Source organism: Cherax quadricarinatus, chromosome 22, assembly GCF_038502225.1.
Source record: "Cherax quadricarinatus isolate ZL_2023a chromosome 22, ASM3850222v1, whole genome shotgun sequence".
Classification (NCBI taxonomy): Eukaryota; Metazoa; Arthropoda; class Malacostraca; order Decapoda; family Parastacidae; genus Cherax; species Cherax quadricarinatus.
The window spans coordinates 30,118,500-30,143,599 of NC_091313.1; the positions used below are offsets into that span (position 1 = coordinate 30,118,500).

At 44.3% G+C, this 25,100-nt stretch overlaps 1 protein-coding gene across 6 annotated transcripts in view; it reads left to right on the forward strand.

The window, feature by feature from the left end:
- Positions 1-25,100, forward strand: part of alpha-Catr (alpha-catenin related) — a 375,248-nt gene that overhangs the window by 276,210 nt on the left and 73,938 nt on the right. For all 6 annotated transcript variants that reach the window (XM_053778134.2, XM_053778135.2, XM_070087621.1 and 3 more), the window contains exon 3: positions 13,114-13,319. In XM_053778134.2, the coding sequence (XP_053634109.1) occupies positions 13,114-13,319 (206 nt within the window). The remainder of the gene's footprint in view (positions 1-13,113; positions 13,320-25,100) is intronic.

Below are 25,100 nucleotides of genomic sequence, written 5' to 3' on the forward strand. Positions count from 1 at the left end.
CTCAAAGAGAACCCATCAAATTTCAGTCGTCTAATTAACAACGCAAAGAGATATATTGAGAACTTCTTTTACGCTCGCCGTGACGCAACGTCTGTCTATACATTTACATTTTAACGAGCAGCGTGAAATTTATTGTTGCCGGTGCTGGGAATAGCGGTAATAAATATGGGTCTATAATTTGGGAAATGATCAGGTGTCAGCAGCGGGTATGGAATGATCATGTGTCAGCAGCTGGTACAGAATAATCAGGTGTCAGCAGCGCGTACAGGATAATCAGGTGTCAGCAGGTGAATGTGTTTACATATTGCCAGTAATTCTACCAACATTATTATATTGTATATACATAAACAATCTCGCAAAGAAAGCTAATGACTTTAATATTACTGCCAAGATTATTACCTGTGGTTTACAAGCAGCAGAAACACCAACAACAACAGTAACAACAGTACCGACAACAGCAGCAACAGTAGCAACATCAGAAGCAGCAGCAGCAGCAACAACTGTAGCATCAGTAGTAGCAGCATCAACAACAGCAAAAACAACAGCAACAACAGCAGCAACAACATCAGCAACATCAACAGCAGTAGCAGTAGCATCAGTATTAGAAGCAACAGCCGCAGCATCAAAAGTAGCATCAACAGCAACAACGGCACGACTAGCACCGCCGCCACTGGCGAGCAAGAGAAGTCTACCCACTACGCCAGATGGCTGCTCAAGACAGTGGATGAAGGTAGGAGCCGCATTAGCGCTAATAACAGGTGTTAAAAGCCAGCTTAGAGCCTGTAAACGAAAGATAAGCTTGCCACCCCCTTTTTTCAGTAAGTAATACTGAGCGTTATTAAGCTTTTGTTTATTCAGGAGATGTTGACTTTTTGCGATTCCTCGCCCCCCCCAAAAAAAAAAAAAAATCATAAGAAAGAGTAAAAGATGTGTTACAATGACGCAGACTTATTTAATGAACCGTAAGTGACCGCAACGTGGCACCTAACTGACAATTATCTAGACAGGTACTAATTACCGTGTAACAATTGGTCATTGTTATAGGCAATTTGTATAATTCTTGCAGTTGTTGAAATATTGAAGAGAACGTCTACACACGAAGGCTGTATGTAAGCAAGGGAGGAGCTTGTAACACGTCAGCAGCAAGGGAGGAGCTTGTAACACGTCAGCAGCAAGGGAGGAGCTTGTAACACCTCAGCAGCAAGGGAGGAGCTTGTAACACCTCAGCAGCAAGGGAGGAGCTTGTAACACCTCAGCAGCAAGGGAAGAGCATGCAACACGTCAGCAGCAAGGGAGGAGCTTGCAACACGTCAGCAGCAAGGGAAGAGCATGCAACACGTCAGCAGCAAGGGAAGAGCTTGCAACACGTCAGCAGCAAGGGAGGAGCTTGCAACACGTCAGCAGCAAGGGAGGAGCTTGCAACACGTCAGCAGCAAGGGAGGAGCTTGTAACACGTCAGCAGCAAGGGAGGAGCTTGTAACACGTCAGCAGCAAGGGAGGAGCTTGTAACACCTCAGCAGCAAGGGAGGAGCTTGTAACACCTCAGCAGCAAGGGAGGAGCTTGTAACACCTCAGCAGCAAGGGAGGAGCTTGTAACACCTCAGCAGCAAGGGAGGAGCTTGTAACACGTCAGCAGCAAGGGAGGAGCTTGTAACACGTCAGCAGCAAGGGAGGAGCTTGCAACACCTCAGCAGCAAGGGAGGAGCTTGCAACACCTCAGCAGCAAGGGAAGAGCTTGCAACACCTCAGCAGCAAGGGAAGAGCTTGCAACACACCAGCAACAAGGGAAGAGCTTGCAACACCCAGCACCAAGGAAAGTGCTTGCATCACACCAGCAGCAAGGAAAATGCTTGCAACACACCAGCACAGCAGACAGAGTTGGTACAGAGACAATCTTGACTTTCAATGTATTCCTGGGAAGAACTTGTAACCCAGGTAGTGCCTTATAACCCATGATAGTGTGTTGTAACCCAAGTAGTGCCTTGTAACCCATGGAAGTGCCTTGTAACCCACGAAAGTGCCTTGTAACCCAGGGAAGTGCCTTGTAACCCATGGAAGTGCCTTGTAACCCAGGGAAGTGCCTTGTAACCCAGAAAAGTGCCTTGTAACCCAGGGAAGTGCCTTGTAACCCAGGGAAGTGCCTTGTAACCCATGGAAGTGCCTTGTAACCCACGGAAGTGCCTTGTAACCCACGGAAGTGCCTTGTAACCCACGGAAGTGCCTTGTAACCCACGGAAGTGCCTTGTAACCCACGGAAGTGCCTTGTAACCCACGGAAGTGCCTTGTAACCCAGAAAAGTGCCTTGTAACCCAGGAAAGTGCCTTGTAACCCAGGAAAGTGCCTTGTAACCCAGGAAAGTGCCTTGTAACCCAGGAAAGTGCCTTGTAACCCACGAAAGTGCCTTGTAACCCAGGAAAGTGCCTTGTAACCCAGGGAAGTGCCTTGTAACCCAGGGAAGTGCCTTGTAACCCAGGGAAGTGCCTTGTAACCCAGGGAAGTGCCTTGTAACCCAGGGAAGTGCCTTGTAACCCAGGGAAGTGCCTTGTAACCCAGGGAAGTGCCTTGTAACCCAGGAAAGTGCCTTGTAACCCAGGGAAGTGCCTTGTAACCCAGGAAAGTGCCTTGTAACCCAGGAAAGTGCCTTGTAACCCAGGGAAGTGCCTTGTAACCCAGGGAAGTGCCTTGTAACCCAGGAAAGTGCTCGCGTCGACGTAGAGAACCAACTTAATACATCACCACCAAGAAACTTCGCCATCTGATTTTTGCAATATTTTTGTTAGATTTTAAGATGTATTTTCATTTTTTACGCAAACTTTCGTGATAATATACTTACAAATATACAATTAAACCAACCGAAGGATTCACGTATGTAACGCTGGTCAGCGATCTCACTGACGTGGCAACACTGCATATTCTATATTTTGTATAACGCTGGTCAGAGATCTCACTGACGTGGCATCACTGCATATTCTATAATTTGTATGACTATCTATGTCTTACTTCTAAATACCGACACTCCCTTTCTTAATTCCTGCCCCTAACAGCTATAATTTCCAAAATTTACAACAGTGTATTTATGCTCCATCTTCCTGGAGATTCCCTACAGTAATTTAATAGAAATTCACTCTGTATTAACTCATTAAATTTTATCAGACCACTGAGATGAACGGCACTCTGGTCTCTTCTCTAAGGTATACTGTTCACTGCAATTGCCTGGAACGCATTCAGCATTATTAGTCATCAGTTAACTCCTAATTAACTGTTTAGGGATCCCATTACTCTTTAGTTATTATGGGGATTATAGGAGGGATGATTAAGCCTCCATTACTCCTTGCTCTAGATGATCACCATGGGTTTAGAATAGAAGAACATAAGAGGTTCACATATTTAAATGCACTCTGATTAAGAGGGTTAAAGAGAGAGTATTCTTGAGATGTAGCAGCTTTCAAGTCAAGACCACATGAGACCCGGTCGTCAAGACCACACGAGACCTGGTCGTCAAGACTACAGGAGACCTGGTCAAGACCACACGAGACCTGGTCGTCAAGACCACAGGAGACCTGGTCAAAAACCACATGAGACCTAGTCGTCAAGACCACATGAGACCCGGTCGTCAAGACCACACGAGACCTGGTCGTCAAGACCACACGAGACCTGGTCGTCAAGACCACAGGAGACCTGGTCAAAAAATCACACGAGACCTAGTCGTCAGGACCACATGAGACCCGGTCGTCAAGACCACACGAGATCTAGTCGTCAAGACCACAGGAGACCTGGTTAAAACCACACGAGACCTGGTCGTCAAGACCACAGGAGACCTGGTCAAGACCACACGAAACCTTGTTAAAGACCGCACCAGATATTGTCATGAAGACCACGCAGGATAGTCTGTAAGATGACCTTTAAATAAAAAAGAAATAATATTATCATAAGGTAACGAGTGTTCGGAAAATATATTCGAACTCACTGCGTATCGGCTTCCTCTCCAAATATCAAGCTCATTAGTGGAAGTTAGTTAGTGAGATTTAGAGGAGGTGGTGGTGATGGGTTATTATGGTAGTGATGTATGTAGTTGTGGTGGGGATTGTGATGGGTGTGGTGGTGGAGGAGGTTGTGTTAGAGGCGGTGGTGGTCGAGAGAGGGAGAGGGAAAAGACGTACGTGGAAGCGGTGGAAAGAGTGGACAGGGAACAGAGATGGAGGGGAATGGAAAGAAAGGAAAGGACGGATACGGAAGAAATTAGGAATAAAGAAATGCCACGAAACGGAAGGAAAGCGATAAGAGACAACTGTGACAGATGAAGGAAAATAGGAGGGGAGAAACACAATAAACCGGAGAGAACACGAGAACAGAGGATAGTTTGAAAGGAAAGATGCCAGCAGATATGGTAATATAAAGATATAGCAGAGGAAGCAACGTTGCACTTGCAGGCAAGCAAAATACTGTCCAAATAAAGGCCTACTCTGTTAAAACCTTTGTGTTGCCAAGAAGAGAGAAGCACTGCAGTAGGGTTACCATTGCAAAGGGCTGCAACTGCTTTAAGGCGAAGGTACTGTATCAGCTTTCTTCAAGGAAGAACGGGAGAGGAATCCTTGATATCAATGAAGGGCTCGTGATCCAAGGACTTTTGGCTATTCTTCTCCCCCTTCCACTCCCTCCTCCTTTAATCAAGCCTGATTTTATTTTCCTGTTCCTAAGGTAGCTACTGTATAACTCTTGCGGGTTTAGCGCTCCTTTCCGGCTTTGTTTGGATCTCGTAGGCTTTGCTTCCTAAGACAAAGGAAATCGAGTTATACGAGTCTTAGTTCCTAAGATTAATTTCTCATTTAAAAAAAAAAATGGGCATGAAAATAGTTCGGCATATTTAATGTGCAATCTAACTAAATGAAGAGGATGTACAAAGAGGAATGTATGTACATGGCAGTACATGTACATGGCAGTACATGTACATGGAAACTCACTTGCACGGAAGTGCCTCAAGGTACATGATTTTAAGCGGGGTACATGAGGAGTCCCCTGCAGGGGAATACATGTGTGCATGTGGGTATATGCATGAACACCGGGGAAGGGGGGCGGGGCGGGGGAAACATACAGCTAAAAAAATACTCGGCAGGCACCGAGCCTGTCTATAGTGATGGTCTAAATAGCCTGGCTGCCTCTCCAACCCGCATCACAAAAAAGTGGGTTGCAAGCCATGCTGCATTGAAAATCATGAATGAATATCTAACATAATAAGTAAAAGCAGAGTTACAATGTTATCTGTCGCAACTATTCTACTAATATTACCACTAGTAATATTTATGCTGATACCAATTATATGCCTTAAGTGATCTATGGTCAAATGCTTCTAAATTAGTTTCGAAACTGAATTTAGTATTCCTTCCATTGACTAAAGTCAGTACTCGATCAGTCGGAACGTGATTCGTACGTTGGATTGTTTGCGGCACGCAGTAAGAGTCTGGTTGATCAGGCCCTAATCCAACGGAAGACCTGGTCAAGGACCGGGCAGCGGAGGCGTTGACCTCACCCCCAGAACAACCCTCCAGGTAGCCTCCTGGTAACCATGGTGTCCTGTGAGCCACTCTGTGGTATCTGGTCAGTCCCATGGTATATTAAGTTGATTAAATATTTGCAAAATGCTTGCCTAACCGAATCTTAAAGTAATTTTGTTTTTAAATAACCTGCACCTTCAGAGAAAAGACTGGTGCAGTTTGTTATAATATTCGCCAGGAGAGTCCTGACACGGGTCTTCTTAATCTTTCGACGACCCGATTTTTACATTTTTTTACTGCTGTAGTGATTTTTAAGTCTGCATAAATCTATCACTACTTTTTTTTTACTGCACCACTTTCTCCTTGGTTTCTTGCCACTGGTTCACTTTCTTGCACCTCTCTGCACTTCGCGTTTGTGTGGGTGTCAAAATCTTTTGTAGTATCTTAAAAAGAAATCTTGACCGTGATCCTGCAGTGACCATTTCTTAGGGCGAATAGACTAGGTATTTTGAGTCTCTATTCACGAAGTTAGTAAAAAAAAATCTCGTATCTTCAATAAAAAAAAACACTTTACTTTTCCCTCTCCAGTTTATCAACGTGATTACGGTAGAGACGGTTAGGGAGACAGAGAGAACGAAAAGGGAGAGAGAAGGGAGGGAAAGGGGCACGGGAGGAAAGAAAGAATTGAGATGGAAACGAGATTAGAAGGGCCAGTGTTTGTAGCACTGGAATTCATCCTGGCAGCTTCCCAAGTGTGTCATGACCAGGTCTGTTATCATGCTGCAGAGGGTCAGTGAGGGAGGGGAAGAAAGGGAGAGAGAGAGAGATACAGAGAGAGATACATAGACAGAGACACAGGCAGATACACAGAGACAGACAGAGAGATGATAGAGAGGAAACAGAGAAAAAAGAGACAGACATTGACAGGTACACTAAGACAAGGACAGAAAAAATGGGGGTTAGAGGGATATAAAAAAGTATGTGATAACAATAGAAAAAACTAGCAAAAGGAAAATAGAGAAAGATTGACCTTTGTGTTAATAAAGCTACAGGCTCGGCTGATTGTATATGAGCGAATTTATGCTGCATATAGCTAACGCACGTAAGCGAATTCGCTCCGAACGAATCCGCATAAATCAATCTACATCTTATATATATATATATATATATATATATATATATATATATATATATATATATGTCATTTATTGGCTATGCAAGACGGCAGCTTCGCGCAGTGTGATTAGCTAAGTTGGTCTAGCCAATACCAAGAGGCCTTTAAACGCTCCTCGGGGTCCCGGTTCATAGTTTTATTGCGACATTCGTAAGGAGTTTAACGTCCGTATATTTTAGCTTTTATTGAAAATCATTGGAAAACTTGGACGTTTCTAAAAACGAATTTTATGGATAATGATTTCCTGCCTCACATTCGATAGCTCTTTACGTTTAACGTAGTGATTGGTCCGTTTAGAAAGAAAACAGTAATGGAGGCCTTCCTCCCGGCAGCGTCGTTAAACAGAGTGGCCATTTTAAAGAGGAATCAGTAATGCAGCTAGTGAGCTCCATCCAGAGGCGATATCTTGTACTGTACAAAGTGTGCTATTCGTTTAGATTAAGCCGCACCTTGAGTACATGGTTCAGTCATTGTGATACCCACTGTACTCTCTGTTTTGGGTAGAAACTATAGAAAGACAAGAGAACTTAATTTTAGGTGTAATGTACCGATCCTCCAGCTTAGAAAGCGACAGAGGGAGACTTCTTTGGGACGAAATTATTAGGGCCTCTAAACACCTTCACTTCTGGAGCTTTTTACTTACTTCTCATACACTTTTGATTGGTTTCGAGAGGCTTGGTTTGGGACCACACCTCATGAACAGTGGTCTCTGGAAGCGACTCCAGGTACAATCCAGGTAAACTCCCATGGCTCGTCCTTGGGTTAGGCTTGTGGCGTGTTTCAGTGCCTATAAGAAACCTTACATTCGTGCACATGAGACAACACTACCGCAATTTCCTTGTGACCGTATATTGCAGGGCTCTTTGTTTCTCTGTTCTGGTGCTTGGAGTACCTCTTTCATTCTATTGTGTTACAACATGCATATGAAATGGATCTCTAGCTCTACCGAAAGTTTTTGTTTTTACTGTGATTATCTCTCTCTCTCTCTCTCTCTCTCTCTCTCTCTCTCTCTCTCTCTCTCTCTCTCTCTCTCTCTCTCTCTCTCTCTCTCTCTCTCTCTCTCTCTCTCTCTCTCACTCACATACACACACACACTATTACTACTATTATTACTACTACTACTACTACTAATAATAATAATAATAATAAAAATAATAATAGCAATGGTAATAATAACTAACTTCAAATGAGTGAAGAACATGCTATGAACAAAGATATTTTGTATTCATGTGTCCCTTAAGCAGGTACCAGGGTTCAAGTAGCAGCAGGGGCTACACAGTTCCCATGAAGTAGGTACCAGGGTTCAAGTAGCAGCAGGGGCTACACAGTTCCCATGAAGCAGGTACCAGGGTTCAAGTAGCAGCAGGGGCTACACAGTTCCCATGAAGTAGGTACCAGGGTTCAAGTAGCATTAGGGGCTACACAGTTCCCATGAAGTAGGTACCAGAGTTCAAGTAGCAGCAGGGGCTACACAGTTCCCATGAAGTAGGTACCAGGGTTCAAGTAGCATTAGGGGCTACACAGTTCCCATGAAGTAGGTACCAGGGTTCAAGTAGCATTAGGGGCTACACAGTTCCCATGAAGTAGGTACCAGGGTTCAAGTAGCAGCAGGGGCGATGCTAAGGAATTTATACTATGTAATATTCGCGTGCAGGTATTTCCAGGAGGGACAATTATGGAGGATAATGACTTAATAACAGTGTGGCGTGCCCCTCTCACACTCTTTCCTTCTTTATTGCTCCCAGATTCTGAGATGAAAATTCTTGACCTTGGTGTGGGATGATTACACCGCCGTCCCATGACTACACTGCTTTGTTTGTGGCAATATTATTGAATTTTTTTTCTCTTTCTGATCCTTTGATGATTAATGGAACTTCTTATAATTGAACCTCACAGCGGAGATTTTGATGGCCGAGCTTCATGACGGATTCTTTCATAACTAAACAAATTTAGTTTTCTTACGCAGCTGAAAGAATAAAATTAAAACTATTATTTTATCTGGGCTCATTCCAGGTCATCTTATTTAAGGCGTTGTGTTTCTTACCTGAAGTGTGACCCATAACAGTCGACTAACACACAGGTTCCTATTTATTGTTAGATGAACAAGGTAAGTGCTACAGACCTGTCTATATGTTTTGCCCTGTCTGGGAATCGAACCAAGATCTATTCGATTGTAAGCCGAACCCTTTCACAGCGACTTTTAAATGAGCTTTACATGACAGTTTATGATACAATAGTTTTTATAGCCATTTAATTACAAACTCACGAAGGCTTTTTTGCCGTGGTTGCTCCGCCTCTCCACTGGGACGATCATCATCGGTACCATAGGCAGGGAAATAGATGTGATGGAAATGGTTTGGAGAACCTACTAGTCGAAGAATGAGTCGCTTGCACAATATTTGGGAAACTTTACTGTGGAAAAGTTTCGCCAGCCAGTAGCTTCATCAGTCCAATACAGAGAAGAACCATCTAAGATGAAAAGTTTGATGTAATCAGGAAAGTAGTTAGGTAGGTGGGTAGGCAGGCTTCAGGATCTACTAACTAAACCTTCTGATGGATCACCAGATGTCTAAACCCTCTGAAATATTTTGACAATTCAATCTCATTGTGTTTATGACTGACTACTGGTAGACGCACTGGAGTTACCCTTCCCCTCCACGAATCAAACCTGCTTACCTCCTCTTTTCCAGGCGCCGTATAAACACTACCAGTTTAGTACTGCCCACAGTATTTAATAACAACATTTATAAGTGCTGCGACGATCGTTTTTAATGGCTCTTATGATATCTAAACCTTCTGTTAGAACTTTCATTATTAAAACTCTTTGGGTTTAATTTCCTGATGGGGTTTTGGATGGTTGCCGTGATTGATTGTTTTTGGTAATGGAATTTTCTGTTTGGTCATTGGTTTACTGATTTTTTTGATGGCTTAATTTTTTAAAGGATTTTCCGGTAACTGCACCTCTTACAGGATCATCCAGTGACTGAACCTCTTACAGGATCATCCAGTGACTGAACCTCTTACAGGATCTTCCAGTGACTGAACCTCTTACAGGATCTTCCAGTGACTGAACCTCTTACAGGATCTTCCAGTGACTGAACCTCTTACAGGATCATCCAGTGACTGAACCTCTTACAGGATCTTCCAGTGACTGAACCTCTTACAGGATCTTCCAGTGACTGAACCTCTTACAGGATCTTCCAGTGACTGAACCTCTTACAGGTTCCTACAGTGACCGAACCTCTTACAGGATCTTCCAGTGACTGAACCTCTTACAGGATCCTTCTGTGACTGAACCTCTTACAGGATCTTCCAGTGACTGAACCTCTTACAGGATCCTCCAGTGACTGAACCTCTTACAGGATCATCCAGTGACTGAACCTCTTACAGGATCTTCCAGTGACTGAACCTCTTACAGGATCTTCCAGTGACTGAACCTCTTACAGGATCTTCCAGTGACTGAACCTCTTACAGGTTCCTACAGTGACCGAACCTCTTACAGGATCTTCCAGTGACTGAACCTCTTACAGGATCTTCCAGTGGCTGAACCTCTTACAGGATCCTCCTGTGACTGAACCTCTTACAGGATCTTCCAGTGACTGAACCTCTTACAGAATCTTCCAGTGGCTGAACCTCTTACAGGATCCTTCTGTGACTGAACCTCTTACAGGATCTTCCAGTGACTGAACCTCTTACAGGATCTTCCAGTGACTGAACCTCTTACAGGATCTTCCAGTGACTGAACCTCTTACAGGTTCCTCCAGTGACTAAACCTCTTACAGGATCCTCCAGTGACTGAACCTCTTACAGGATCTTCCGATGACTGCACCTCTCAAAGGCTCTTCAAATGACAAAAGATGTTAAAGGATCTATTAGTGACTGGGAATAATCCGGTGTTCCACCTGAAGATTTGAGGTTCTGAAGAATTATGCGATCCTTCTGAAAATCTTAATTTGCAGAGGGAATTAGTTTGTTGAATCGAATTACTCTTATTGTTCCGAGAGCGCAAAAACACACACACACACACACACACACACACACACACACACACACACACACACAAGTAACGCTTCAAGTGGCTCAGTTACTTAATAGTTCACTGCTCCACTACTCATTGTCCGCCCAATTAAAATTCAATAAATCTGTATGCTCTGACGATTATAGCTGAGAACAATGGCACACCAATTACCAGTGTTGTGGTGGTGGCTATTGTTGTGGACACTTTTTGGGGGGCTGGTTTCGTCGCGATATGAGTTGTTGTGGTTGTTTCTGCCGTCGTTGTTACGATTTTGTTCCTTGTTGTAGTTGTTCTTTGGTTGTATTTTTTTGTAGTAGGCATTTTTTTTTTGTCGTACCAGGCATGATTTTTTGTGATCATGTTTGCTGTGGTAAATATGTGTATTGTGATTTTTGATGATTTTTTTGTGTATATTGTGTTTTTTTGTCATTTAAGCTTCAAAAATTTCCAGATTTGGACCAAAGTGCTGACTGCCCATTATGAGTTCAACACTTTCATTGATAATAATAATAATAATAATAATAATAATAATAATAATAAAGTAGTAAATAATTGTGGTAGGTAATGACTCTCCCACCTGTGGACACAACCAGCCGCTGGTAGTACCGTAAGGTTGTCCATTATCAGCAGGTAGAATAATCAACCAAGGTTGAGGGACTGACCACCTTAATGTTACTTCTTCAAGACTGAGGGACCGATCACCTCAATACCTCTATTACTTCAAGGCCGAGAGACTGACTGTCTCATATTTACCTCTCTGCTGCTTTTGCCGTCTGCAGTATTCAAGTTAATATTTGACCGAGGAAGCCTGCCGAGCAGGCGAAACGTTTCAACAAAAACTGATACCCAATTATTTGCACCTGTGTCTTACTCATGTCATTAATATAATCAAAACAATCCTAATTTATTTTAGGGTCGCTTGCCCTAAGGTAGGCAACACAAATCAATAAAAAAATATATATATAACCACAAACAAGCCAAAGAAAAAAAAACGGCAGCTATATGACTGGCCAGAAAGCGTTTTAATCTGAACGTTTAACAGTCGCTGTGTTGGGATGGGCTGATTTGCAGTAGCCAGGCACGCAAGTCTCTGAGGACACGCTGCGTCATGGCCTCCTCTCACCTCTCCCGCTTTTATATTGTATCGATAAATCCCCGCAAATGCAGAGAAATCGTTCGCGTTATATCATCTTTATTTTTGCAAGTACACGTACATGGTATACAGACCATAGCTGACATCAATGACAGACTACTGTATAGAAAGTTGCTTGGTATTACCTGGAGTTTACCTGGAGAGAGTTCCGGGGGTCAACGCCCCCGCGGCCCGGTCTGTGACCAGGCCTCCTGGTGGATCAGAGCCTGATCAACCAGGCTGTTACTGCTGGCTGCACGCAATCCAACGTACGCAGAGCATTTCTGGCAAATTAGGTCAGTTTTGTCCCAGGACGCGATCCATACCAGTCACTAATACCCAAGTACCCATTATTACTGATGGGTAAACATGGACAACCGGTGCAAGGAAACACGCCCAATGTTTCCAGCCCTTTGCCGAGAATCGAACCCAGACCCCTCACCGTGTGAAGGGAGAGCTTTGCCACCACGCCACGGGCCACGGGGCACCGTTAGTATAATATCCTTGGACCAGGGTTTTGCAGCGTGTTCTTAAGGCAAGGTGAACTGACCCAACTCTCCTGATTTCGCCCACTGCGGAGAATTTTCTGTGACTGAATTAAAAAGTTTTGTATAGTTTTAATGTATCTATAAATGTGATTAAGAGAGAGAGAGTAACTGTGTTTTTCTCACCTCTTGGTAATTACAGGAACAGTGCTGTGATTGTGGTGTCCCGTCCTCACTGTTGGTAGTAGAAAGTGTGTGTGTGTGAGAGGGAAAGAGAGAGACAGAGAGAGAGAGAGTATCAATACTATGCTTTGAAGACTGTCCACACCACTAGAATTATGAGAGAGAACAGTGTAAGAATGGTACTCTAGTCTAGGCTGTCATCTGAATGTTCCCGCCTCACATTCCAGTGTGAGGTCGTCAGGAAAAATGAATGTGTAGGTTTTATAGTGAGTTTCAGGCAGCCGTCACAAAATGTGCAACATCATATATACCCATACTAGCCGAGGCCTTCGTTAGTTACCAAAAATCTATATAACAATAATAATATCAATAATAATAATAATAATAATATTATTATTATTATTATTATTATTATTATTATTATTATTATTATTTGTAAACTCAATAATTTATTTTTTTTTTTCAGTTTTTACTTGTTTCTTGCTTCCTGTTTTAGACCATTAAGTCAGTTTTCTTGGCTGGTTCATGGAATTCGCTAAACCTGTGTGGGACACAGCTGAAAGGATGGTGCAAACTTGATATTCTGTCTGGTTGATTATCAGAACTAACCTTGCATCTTCGTCTTTCAGGTCTGGCCATTGAGAAGTTGTGCGAGACGGCGGAGGCCAACTTGGTGGAGCCTGGGGTGGGGGTGGGCGGCGTGGGCGGCGGTAGTCGACCAGAATACCGGGCGTCGATGATCCGTGCCGCCCGAGGCCTCCTTTCTTCCGTCACCCGCGTCCTCCTGCTGGCTGACACCGTGGTGGTCAAGCAACTCCTCCTCGCCAAGGATAAGGTCGGTAAAGTCACCGCTGGAGGTACTGTCTTCCATAGGTTAGGTTAGGTAAGTGTTTCCTGACTCGTGTCATACGATGAACCAGCCGCTGGAGCTTTTAGTCATCTGACCGAGGTCTTCTGCTGGCTTACCGGTCCACCCCTTTAAAAATTATGGTTATTTGTGTCTTCCATAGAAGCGTTAAACCCCTGTGGGTTATCCAGCGACTTGCAGAATGGAGGGAAGAGGCAATCTGTTTTCATCTAAAGAAAAGGAGTGCGGCTACAATTTCCATAGATCAAAAAGCCTTTGCCAGAATTAAACCTTGTTCACTACCTACCACAAGACGAAGTTCGTGAAGCCAGAAGACTTTTGCATTCTGCCCATGGCGGTGAGTTAACACACACACACACACACACACACACACACACACACACACACACACACACACACACACACACACACACACATGATCGCTGACCCCTTGGAGCCAGCGATCATGTGATTTTAAGCTTCGAATACACAGTAGAGCTACAAGTGGAGGGGGAAGCAGGAAGGCCAGGACGAATGAAGCCAAACTACAAGAAAGGGGAATACACAGGAATGAGGAACTTACTGAATGGGGTTCAGTGGGACAGAGAACTGGCAGGGAAGCCAGTTAATGAGATGATGGAATATGTAGCAACATTGTGCAAGGAGGCTGAGGAGAGGTTTGTACCCAAGGGTAACAGGAATAATGAAAAAGCCAGGATGAGCCCATGGTTCACCCAAAGGTGCAGGGAGGCAAAAACCAGGTGTGCTAGGGAATGGAAGAAATATAAAAGGCAAAGGACCCAGGAGAATAAGGAGAGCAGTCGTAGAGCCAGAAATGAATATGCACAGATAAGAAGGGAGGCCCAACGACAATATGAAAACGACATAGCAGCGAAAGCCAAATCTGACCCGAAACTGTTATACAGCCACATCAGGAGGAAAACAACAGTCAAGGACCAGGTAATCAGGCTAAGGAAAGAAGGAGGAGAGACAACAAGAAATGACCGTGAAGTATGTGAGGAACTCAACAAGAGATTCAAAGAAGTGTTCACAGAGGAGACAGAAGGGGCTCCAGAAAGACGGAGGGGTGGGGCACACCACCAAGTGCTGGACACAGTACACACAACCGAGGAAGAAGTAAAGAGGCTTCTGAGTGAGCTAGATACCTCAAAGGCAATGGGGCCGGATAACATCTCTCCATGGGTCCTGAGAGAGGGAGCAGAGGCGCTATGTGTACCCCTAACAATAATATTCAATACATCTACTGAAACAGGGAGATTGCCTGAGGCATGGAAGACAGCAAATGTAATCCCAATCTTTAAAAAAGGAGACAGACATGAAGCACTAAACTACGGACCAGTGTCACTGACATGTATAGTATGCAAAGTCATGGAGAAGATTATCAGGAGAAGAGTGATGGAACACCTAGAAAGGAATGATCTCATCAACAGCAGCCAACATGGTTTCAGGGACGGGAAATCCTGTGTCACAAACCTACTGGAGTTCTATGACATGGTGACAGCAGTAAGACAAGAGAGAGAGAGAGGGGTGGGTGGATTGCATTTTCTTGGACTGCAAGAAGGCATTTGACACAGTTCCACACAAGAGATTAGTGCAAAAACTGGAGGACCAAGCAGGGATAACAGGGAAGGCACTACAATGGATCAGGGAATACTTGACAGGAAGACAGCAGCGAGTCATGGTACGTGGCGAGGTGTCAGAGTGGGCACCTGTGACCAACGGGGTCCCACAGGGGTCAGTCCTAGGACCAGTGCTGTTTCTGGTATTTGTGAACGACATGACGGATGGGATAGACTCCGAGGTGTCCCTGTTTGCAGATGACGTGAAGTTGATGAGAAGAATTCATTCGATCGACGACCAGACAGAACTACAAAGGGATCTGGACAGGCTGCAGACCTGGTCCAGCAATTGGCTCCTGGAGTTCAACCCCACCAAGTGCAAAGTCATGAAGATTGGGGAAGGAAAAAGAAGACCGCAGACGGAGTACAGTCTAGGGGGCCAGAGACTACAAACCTCACTCAAGGAAAAAGTTCTTGGGGTGAGTATAACACCAGGCACATCTCCTGAAGCGCACATCAACCAAATAACTGCTGCAGCATATGGGCGCCTAGCAAACCTCAGAACAGCATTCCGACATCTTAATAAGGAATCGTTCAGGACCCTGTACACCGTATACGTTAGGCCCATATTGGAGTATGCGGCACCAGTTTGGAACCCACACCTAGCCAAGCACGTAAAGAAACTAGAGAAAGTGCAAAGGTTTGCAACAAGACTAGTCCCAGAGCTTAGAGGTATGCCCTACGAGGAGAGGTTAAGGGAAATCAACCTGACGACACTGGAGGACAGGAGAGGTAGGGAAGACATGATAACGACATGCAAAATACTGAGAGGAATTGACAAGGTAGACAAAGACAGGATGTTCCAGAGATTGGACACAGCAACAAGGGGACACAGTTGGAAGTTGAAGACACAGATGAATCACAGGGATGTTAGGAAGTATTTCTTCAGCCACAGAGCAGTCAGGAAGTGGAATAGTTTGGGAAGCGATGTAGTGGAGGCAGGATCCATACATAGCTTTAAGCAGAGGTATGATAAAGCTTACGGTTCAGAGAGAGTGACCTAGTAGCGACCAGTGAAGAGGCGGGGCCAGGAGCTCGGACTCGACCCCTGCAACATCAACTAGGTGAGTACAACTAGGTGAGCACACACACACACACACAGGAAGTGGAATAGTCTAGCAAATGGAGCAGTGGAGGCAGGAACCATACATGATGAATCATATATGATGAAGCTCATGGAGCAGGGAGAGAGATGACCTAGTAGCACTCAGTGAAGAGGCGGGGCCAGGAGCTGAGTTTCGACCCCTGCAACCACAATTAGATGAGTACAATTAGGTGAGTACTACAAACACATTTTGCAGGCACACAGTGCTCTGATCCGTGATGGTGCTCCTTCCTTATCAACTACCTGAGATACAGCTTGACTGTAAGCTTTATAATTTGCATAATGTGACACACTACGAAGATCTTAGAATTGAGGTTGGTCATACAGAACTACCTACAGCAGGTCGGCGTGATGTTGCAGCATAGCTGACTGGAATTTTCATTGATATTGATAAAATATATGTGGGTCATTCAGCCTGTCTGGCTAATCGCCAGAGAGGGACGTCATCAGATGTGTATCAGCGAATAACGTGGTGGTCAGGCTCGAGTACTGACACCAGCAACATATCCTGGGATGACCTGGCACTGGTAACACAGGCAGAGAGTGCCAGCTGGTCCCGAGAATGCCAACTGGATCTGAGAGTGTCAGCTGGACCCACAAGAACCGCTGCGGCACCATCTGTGTTCCTGGATCTATAACTGGCCACTATAAGCCCTATAACTGTCTTACCCGTCTTCCCCTTCCTTCCTCTCTGGCTGCTGGAAGATCTATAACTCTCTTACCCCAGTCTTCTGCACTGTGAGATGCATAGCTCCCTTCCCCTGTTAATGCCGCTGCCGACAGCCCTGATACAAGACAACGACCTCCTTCACCGCCCACACCAGCCTCTCACCGTAGTGCAGACGGGGCCACGGTACACATTGTTTTGCCTGACTTACTGCGTGAGGTATCAGTCTTCGACAGTGGTGATGGAGGGAGAAATCAAGGAAGCAGACTGGGCAGAAGGAGACTGGTAAAGGGGGGGTTAATTCGAGAGAAAGACGTGAAACTGTAAAGCAGCAGAAAGGAAAAATTCTGGAAGAGAGAGAGAGAGAAAGAAAGAGAGAGAGAGAGAGAGAGAGAGAGAGAGAGAGAGAGAGAGAGAGAAGAGGGGGAGAAGGGGGGGAGACTCTTGCAAAGATCGAGGCTTGGCAGAGGAGAGGTGTTCAAGAGGTGAAGTGTGGCGAAAGAGGCTGGAAGAGGTGGAGGGCTGGTGGGGGGGGGGCAGAAAGAAGCCCAAGGATGGAAGGAGAAGGAAGATGGAGAAAGAAGGGAGGCAGGAAGAAGCTGGAGGTTGATGGCTGGAGGAGGAAGAAGGGCAGGGAGGGATCAGAAGGACTACGGGAAATGTGGGATCTTGTTATGTGGTTGGGTCCCAACCTGTTGTGATTTATGTGGCCGAAAAGCGAAAAGGAATAGCACTAGGAGGATGGATGTAGGAATAGACAGAGATAAAAAGAGGAATGAGCGAAAATTAGTAGTAGTAATAATAATAATAATAATAATAATAATATTATTATTATTATTATTATTGTTATTATTATTATTATTATTATTATTATTATTATTATTATTATTATTACTGAAGTCGACATACACACACACATACACCCCCCAAACACACACACACACACACACACACACACACACACACACACACACACACACACACACACACACACACACACACACACACACACACACTCACATACACACACACACACACACACCAGGCTCCAACATTCACCTTTAACCTGCACACTACGTCCCTCAACCTCAATATTCAACTTTAATTTTGCGAGCCTCTGGTGGGTAAATCGAGCCTCTAGTACCACACATATTCCTCTTTTTCTAGCATATTTTTAGAAAGAAAGTAACCCTTTAAGGGTGTATCTGAAACAGTTCTCCAAAATCACAAGCAAAAAAAGTAATTATTGTTATTATTATTATTAATTATTATTATTTATTTTGGTTTGTGAAGTTGCAACATCTAGTGGACAGCTTCCTTATATTCATCCTACACCAGTCTAGCATGTCCAACACCTGTCTTGTATGTCCAGACTCCTGTCTTTTGCGTCCAGACACCCGTCTTGCTTGTTCAACACCTGTCTAGTATGTACAACACCTGTTGTGTATGTCTAAACACCCATCTTTCATGTCCAAACACCTGTCTTGTATGTCCAACACCTGTTTTGTGCATGATCACATGTGGGTTTATCTATCTTCAGCTAGTATTTTCACAGCTGGTTTGTAGTTATCACCAACTGGTTTGTACGTCAGAGATGGATTGCTTCCGACAGCTGGTTGATTTTCATGTTTAGCTGGTTTCTTTCTCACCTGGTCTGTGTGTACAGGTGGTTCATGTATATTCACATTTAGATTTTATTTCGTCACAGACTGAGCCGCGGGGGCATTGACCCCCGAAACCTTCTCCAGGTATACTCCAGGCATGAACTTGTTCGTATCTAGTTTACCTATTCACAGTGTTTATGTTCTATCGTGTTGCATACTTTCTAGGTAGGATAGGGAGTGTCGTCATCTCACCTCCTTCGTCAGTAGGTACCAGCGGCCACCTACTCAAAATATCGAAGACTGAGCCTTAGGGGCGTTGATCCCCCGGAACACCCTCCAGGTAGGTAGGTAGGTAGTGTTGCATTTTTCCAATTAACTTCATTTGCACGTCCCTGGCCTTCCCAGGGGTTCCGGAAGGTGTGTAAATACGAGATCCTTACATCGTATGAGTTCCTCTGACCTACAACCGATATAAGTTTGCTTAGCCTGACATGTATTAGCCTACTGAACGAAATTAAAAAGACTGGTGGCTTAAGTCCAGCAGCGAGGAGCGCGTATTGAAATTTGGTTGAGATAAATGTAATGATTGATCTTGAAGAAATGTAATGTCCTAAGAGGTTGCAAATCTTACCCACGTGAATTACATTAGTCGAAGAATGTTCTCACACAGCAGCGGATGGGGAGGACAGGCTGTATATTATCACCAACAGTGAAACATCACATAGCTTCAATATCTCGTAATTTCACCAAAGTAGAGAACCTGAGCTAAATTCACGGCACGCAGATAGTATTCTCTCCCTCCGTGGTACCCAAATCAGGGCATTCCAGCCCCCTGCTGTATCTAAATCCGTGTGTTTCATCCCCCCGATGTACCCATATTGGAAAATTCCGCCCTTTCCCCTTACATGAACACTCTTAATGTTGTACTATAGCTCTTGTTCCCTCCGTTCACGATGTGACCAAGGGCTAACACAGCTAAGTGAGTATACTCTCTTACATGTGGTATTCTCTTTCCTCGCTCCACATCCATAGGATGTGGAGCTAATCCTTTGGAATGTACTTCAGAGACCCTTCTTCACTCCCCTTCTCTCGCCACTGCCCTTCACTCTGCTATAGCTCTTACTGCCCCACCACACTTCATTGTTTATACAGCTTACTTACATAGCTTGGGACCCCTCTGCTTATCTTTTTCAGCTAACTGAAACTCACTTTAGTTTTGCTCATCTTTCCATCTTAGCTTTGTTTGCTTGATAGCTTTATTAAGCACTCTATAACCTCCTGTGAGTGACAGTCAAAAGAGTGCAAAGACACATAATAGGGACCACCATTTCTGTTAGCGTAGTCATTTAGTGTAGCAATGAACTATTTATAAGTTCATTAACTCAGGAATAATATATTAGTTACAAGTAGTTACGAGTGGTTGATAGTGACCAGTATTTAAAAAGTATAATAAATCGGACATCAGGCTTTAGGAAAGCTTAAGATTTGATAAAGGTTGGTGTCGAGGCTTGGTGTCGAGGCTTGGTATCCAGGCTTGGTGTCCAGGCTTGGTGTCGAGGCTTGGTGTCCAGGCTTGGTGTCCAGGCTTGGTATCCAGGCTTGGTGTCCAGGCTTGGTGTCCAGGCTTGTTATCCAGGCTTGGTGTCCAGGCTTGGTATCCAGGTTTGGTGTCGAGGCTTGTTATCCAGGCTTGGTGTCCAGGCTTGGTGTCCAGGCTTGGTGTCCAGGCTTGGTGTCCAGGCTTGGTGTCCAGGCTTGGTGTCCAGGCTTGGTATCCAGGCGTGGTGTCGAGGCTTGTTCTCCAGGCTTGGTGTCCAGGCTTGGTGTCCAGGCTTGGTGTCCAGGCTTGGTGTCCAGGCTTAGTGTCCAGGCTTGGTGTCCAGGCTTGGTATCCAGGTTTGGTGTCGAGGCTTGTTATCCAGGCTTGGTGCCCAGGCTTGGTGTCCAGGCTTGGTGTCCAGGCTTGGTATCCAGGCTTGGTATCCAGGCTGGGTATCCAGGCTGGGTATCCAGGTTTGGTATCCAGGTGAAACGTGATTTATTATGTTTCTACACTACTGGTGTGACTTTTACACTGCGTCAATGTTTTATATCACCTGTAGCAAGAATTTAAGGTGATATAACAATACTCAGTACATAAATACCGAGACATTGTGTGTAAGACACGAAGTGCAATTTTAGGAAGCAGTTAAAGATGAGTGTAAAAAAAATCAACTAAGACATTTGATTAAGTTAAATATTTTAAAAGTATTATCGTCTATCCACTCTGGCTTAGTATCTCTTATTCTGAAGAGTTTTAAAGATCTAAAAGGAACAATTCCGTGACTGGAACAATACACAAATACCTGCACTTATTTACACAGCTTCACTGCATGTCTGGGGACCCTCTCCTCACCTATTCCAGCTAGTTAATGGTCCAAGTCGGGTCGTAACGTCATCATAAGTTTCACTCTAATATGTGAGGGGTATTTGTGTACTGAAGGATCTTGTTATCCAGCAATGGGATAAGTGAATACTGAGTTGTGACGCGTCAGTCATGCGTTAGGCAGACGGAGGATACCTGGAGTATACCTGGAGGGTGTTTCGGGGGAACAACGCCCCCGCGGTCAGGTCCATGACTAGGCCTCGCTGTGGATTAGGGCCTGATCAACCAGGCTGTTCACGTAAATCAACGTATGAACCACAGCCCGGCTGGTCAGGTATGACTTTAGGTGTCTATCCAACTCCCTCTTGAAGACAGCCAGGGGGTCTATTGGTAATATCCCTTATGTATGCTGGGAGGCAACTGAACACTCTTGGGCTCCAGACACTTATTGTGTGATCTCTTAGCGTACTCATGGCACCGCCTACCGAAGTCTTTTGCTGTCGTAGGGGGTGATTTCTGTGTGCAGATTTGGGACTAGTCCCTCTAGTATTTTCGAAATATAGACTCTCCAATATTCCTTATGCTTCAAATTTATACAATTACTAGTAGTTACAATAAATTTCTCACATAGATTCAATAAATGTAAGAATACGAAATACATTTCATCAGATTTGTATCTTAATTATTGAGAATAAATCAGGGGAAAGAAAAAAGGTTAATTAATCTGTAAGGGATGACTTTTATTAGAAGGTCGGAACTTCTCTTAATATCACACTGATTACTGAAGAATGTTTTTTTCCTTGATGTTGATGTAAATGATGGTGCAGATGGTGATAATGATGGTGAAGCTCTTGATAACAACAGCACTGATGTCGAAATTGATGATTTTCATGGAAATGCCGCATGTGGTGATGATATTGGAGATGAAGGAATATGATTACAATGACCATGTACAAGCTACGAACATGGTATGTGCGGGTTATACACATTATACATATGACCCGCACATACGAGAGAGAAGCATATGATGACGTTTTGGTCCAAGTCGGACCGAAACATCGCCGTCAGCTCCTCTCTCCACTGTGTTGGTTATGTATGTACTGTTCCAGTCACAGTATTGTGCCTTCTTGTTCTTTAAGTTATACACAAGTTAGGTGCTAGTTATATTTAAGTGGGCAGCAGGACCGTGGCGAGAGGGAGGGGAAAACGAGAAAAAAACAAAAACAGAAATTGTATTTGGCATACCTGTAAGAATTTCATCATTATAGATACTGTCGTGAGATAGTAGACAGGCGGATACTTAGCTCGATTGCTAGAGCACTCAGCTCACACACTGAGGTCCGGGGGTCGATCCCCGGTACGAGTGGAAACATTAGGACGTGTTCCCTTAAGACACTTGTTGTCCATGTTCACATATCAGTAAAATGGGTATCTGGGTGTTGGCCGACTTGTGTAGGTCGCATCCTGGGACAAAAATTGGCCTAATTTGCCCGAAATGCTCCGCATAACAAGAGACATCATCAGTATTTTCGGCATGCTCTGACTTCCCAAGGACACCAGTGGAAATAAGTTACTTCGTCTGACTTCTTTTTTCGGGGGTTATCCTGGGCAATTTGCATATATGTTACTAGGTATGATAATTGTACTTTCGTGTGTACCTGTATCTAAATAAACTTATTGATCAACATCTGTGTCTGGAGGAGCGATGCAACTTCCTGACGAACAAACCACCAGCATGGCTGCCTCCGCGAGTTATTGGAAATTAACTGTCCCTGCAGAGTCAGAGATTGTGGAAGCGGGTGTGTAGTAGGGATAAGGTAGGAGAAAGGGAGGAATAATGTGAGAGGAAGGGAGACAGAGTGGGAGGAAGGGGAATAGGGTGGAAGGGAAAATAAGGCGGGAGGAAGGAGAGTATAAGAAGAGGACTTTATTTGGATTAATAACTCCGGAGAGTCAGTAACCCAGAATAACCAAAGAAAGCCGTTCAGTTTGGCTTATTTACATAAGAACTCTACTTTGTGTGTTAGGTCCTGCCCAGGATGCGGCATACAACGAGAGAGAGAGGGGGGGGAGTAAAGAGGGAGGGAAGAAAGTAGGAAGTGAGAATACGGAGGGTCAAGTCAGTGGAGGAAACACCAGCCATGAAGCAGTGAATGCAATATAAACTTAAAGGATTTCAGTGCTGGTGTCACGGTATCTTATTGGAAATCTGTAACCTTGTATATTTCTGCGCCCAGATGTGCGATGTGCACAGTCTCTCACTCCCTCAGTCTCTCTCTCTCTCTCTCTCTCTCTCTCTCACACACACTCTCTCTCTCTCTCTCTCTCACACTCTCTCTCTCTCTCTCTCTCACACACACACACACACTATTTCGGTACGACAGTGTTTCAAACTGGTAGATTCAGCATCAGAGTCCGCTTCCATATATGAATTCCAGTTTCCAGGATGCTCCAGAGTTTCCACCAGCAATGCTAGCACTGGACTCTGCCTTTTAACCACAGCAGCGTATTAGGGTAAAATCTACGTGGACTCAGAATTTGCTATTTACGTTTTTTTGTCTTTTGCACGCTGCAGACCGGATAAGATTGCACGTGTCGACCGTTGAATGTTTTTAATGTTGGTGGCAATGTTGTCTGTCTCATGCTGGGAAGATTATTTATACATTCTCTAGTTCTGCAGGCCACCAAAGGACTATATTATTATTATTATTATTATTATTATTATTATTATTATTATTATTATTATTATTATTATTATTATATATTCCCGAAGGGGAACCTTCAAGTGGTTGCCTGATATTTTTTATTGTATATTCTTCTTTCTTCAACTTGTCTTGTTTCCCTCTCATAAAACTTATCATAACATTACTACGCTTGACCTCGGTATCCTTAACCAAAATATTACGTTTACCATTAACCACCTATGATGCCACTTGCAACGCTACCTTCCTGTCAGTCCACATACAGCAGAACGGCTAAGCTCGACTAACCAGCAGACAAACGTTCTAAACTCGTCTGTCAAATCATGCTTCAATTCGCGTGGATCGCATCCTGGGGGGAGAGAACTAAGGACCTCCCGTCCCCCCCCTGTAGAAAAAAAAAGAAAGAGAGAGCCGTCGATGACATCCTGACTTCACTGGGCTCTCCTGCATTACTTAGAGTTAGTAACCCGAGCAAAATCTCCCTCTCCTTCTTCTGGGTAAATGTACTTTAGGCAGGAAGTGCGGGAGAACCAGTAATGAGCTGTCAACAATTCCTTTGGCACCATCCTTTGATTTCTGATTTCCTGTTCTCTCTCTCACACACTGCAAGGGCAATCCTGCAAGGGCAAGTCCCCTCAAGGAGGGACTTGCCCTTGCAGGATCTTCATTATGTGCTGCGTGCATCATCTCTCTTGTGCGACCCGTACAGCTGATACCCCGGGGGCGCCGTATTGCTGATTACAGAGAGAACCCAAACAGCTAATCCCCCCTGGATGAATCGAACAGCAGCTTCGTGGCGCCTCCTGGCCTGTGGACACAGGCAGTTACAGCTGGACTGTGCTCTGAGCTTATTGCTCCGCTGCCCAAGTGATAATGCTGAAAAATTTGGGCTGATTGTGTCATTTTTCTCCTCGGGTCCTCTACTACCTGCCTGCATTCCTGCCTGTCTTCCTGCCTTTCTGCCTTCCTTCCTTCCTTCCTGCCTTTCTGCCATGATGCCTGCCAGCCTTCCTGTCTGCCGCTGCTGTCTACCGAACATTCCTCATGCTATTAAATTCATCTCCCGTTTATTTTCCACTCTTCGCAGTGTTTATTAAGAACTTTTAGTTCTCTCCAGTTGACAGTGATCTTTCCTGGTTAGCAGTGAACTTTGTTAGTCAGCAGTGAAGTTTCCTAGCTAGTAGTGAGGTTTCCTAATCAGCAGTGGACTTTCCTAGTCAACAGTGAACTTTTCTAGTCAGCAGTGAACTTTCCTAGCTAGCAGTGACTTTTCCTAATCAGCAGTGGACTTTCCTAGTTAGCAGTGACCTTTCCTGGCTAGCAGTGTTCGCTCTATTTCCTCACTTGTCGCTACGTGAACTTTGCTTCATCACATTCTACAAAGAAATAGTCTACGATCCAAATTTTGAATTGAATATATTTTTTGTTCACTTCTGTGCCTTTTTTGTATGTATTTCGAATGTCTCAAGTCGTGATTTTTGTATCATTAATAAATTATGCTATTGTCTACTGTGTAATTTAAAGTTTATTCGTCACTGATAGTTTATCTTTTGTTTCTCTGATAGTTTTACTATCATAAATAGCTCTAGCGCTTCATAGTTTTATTGTTTCTTGACTATTTCGATTGTTGCTTGTTCCATTGCTAGTTTTATTTTCAGTTTGACTATTAAACCACGGAACGGGTGG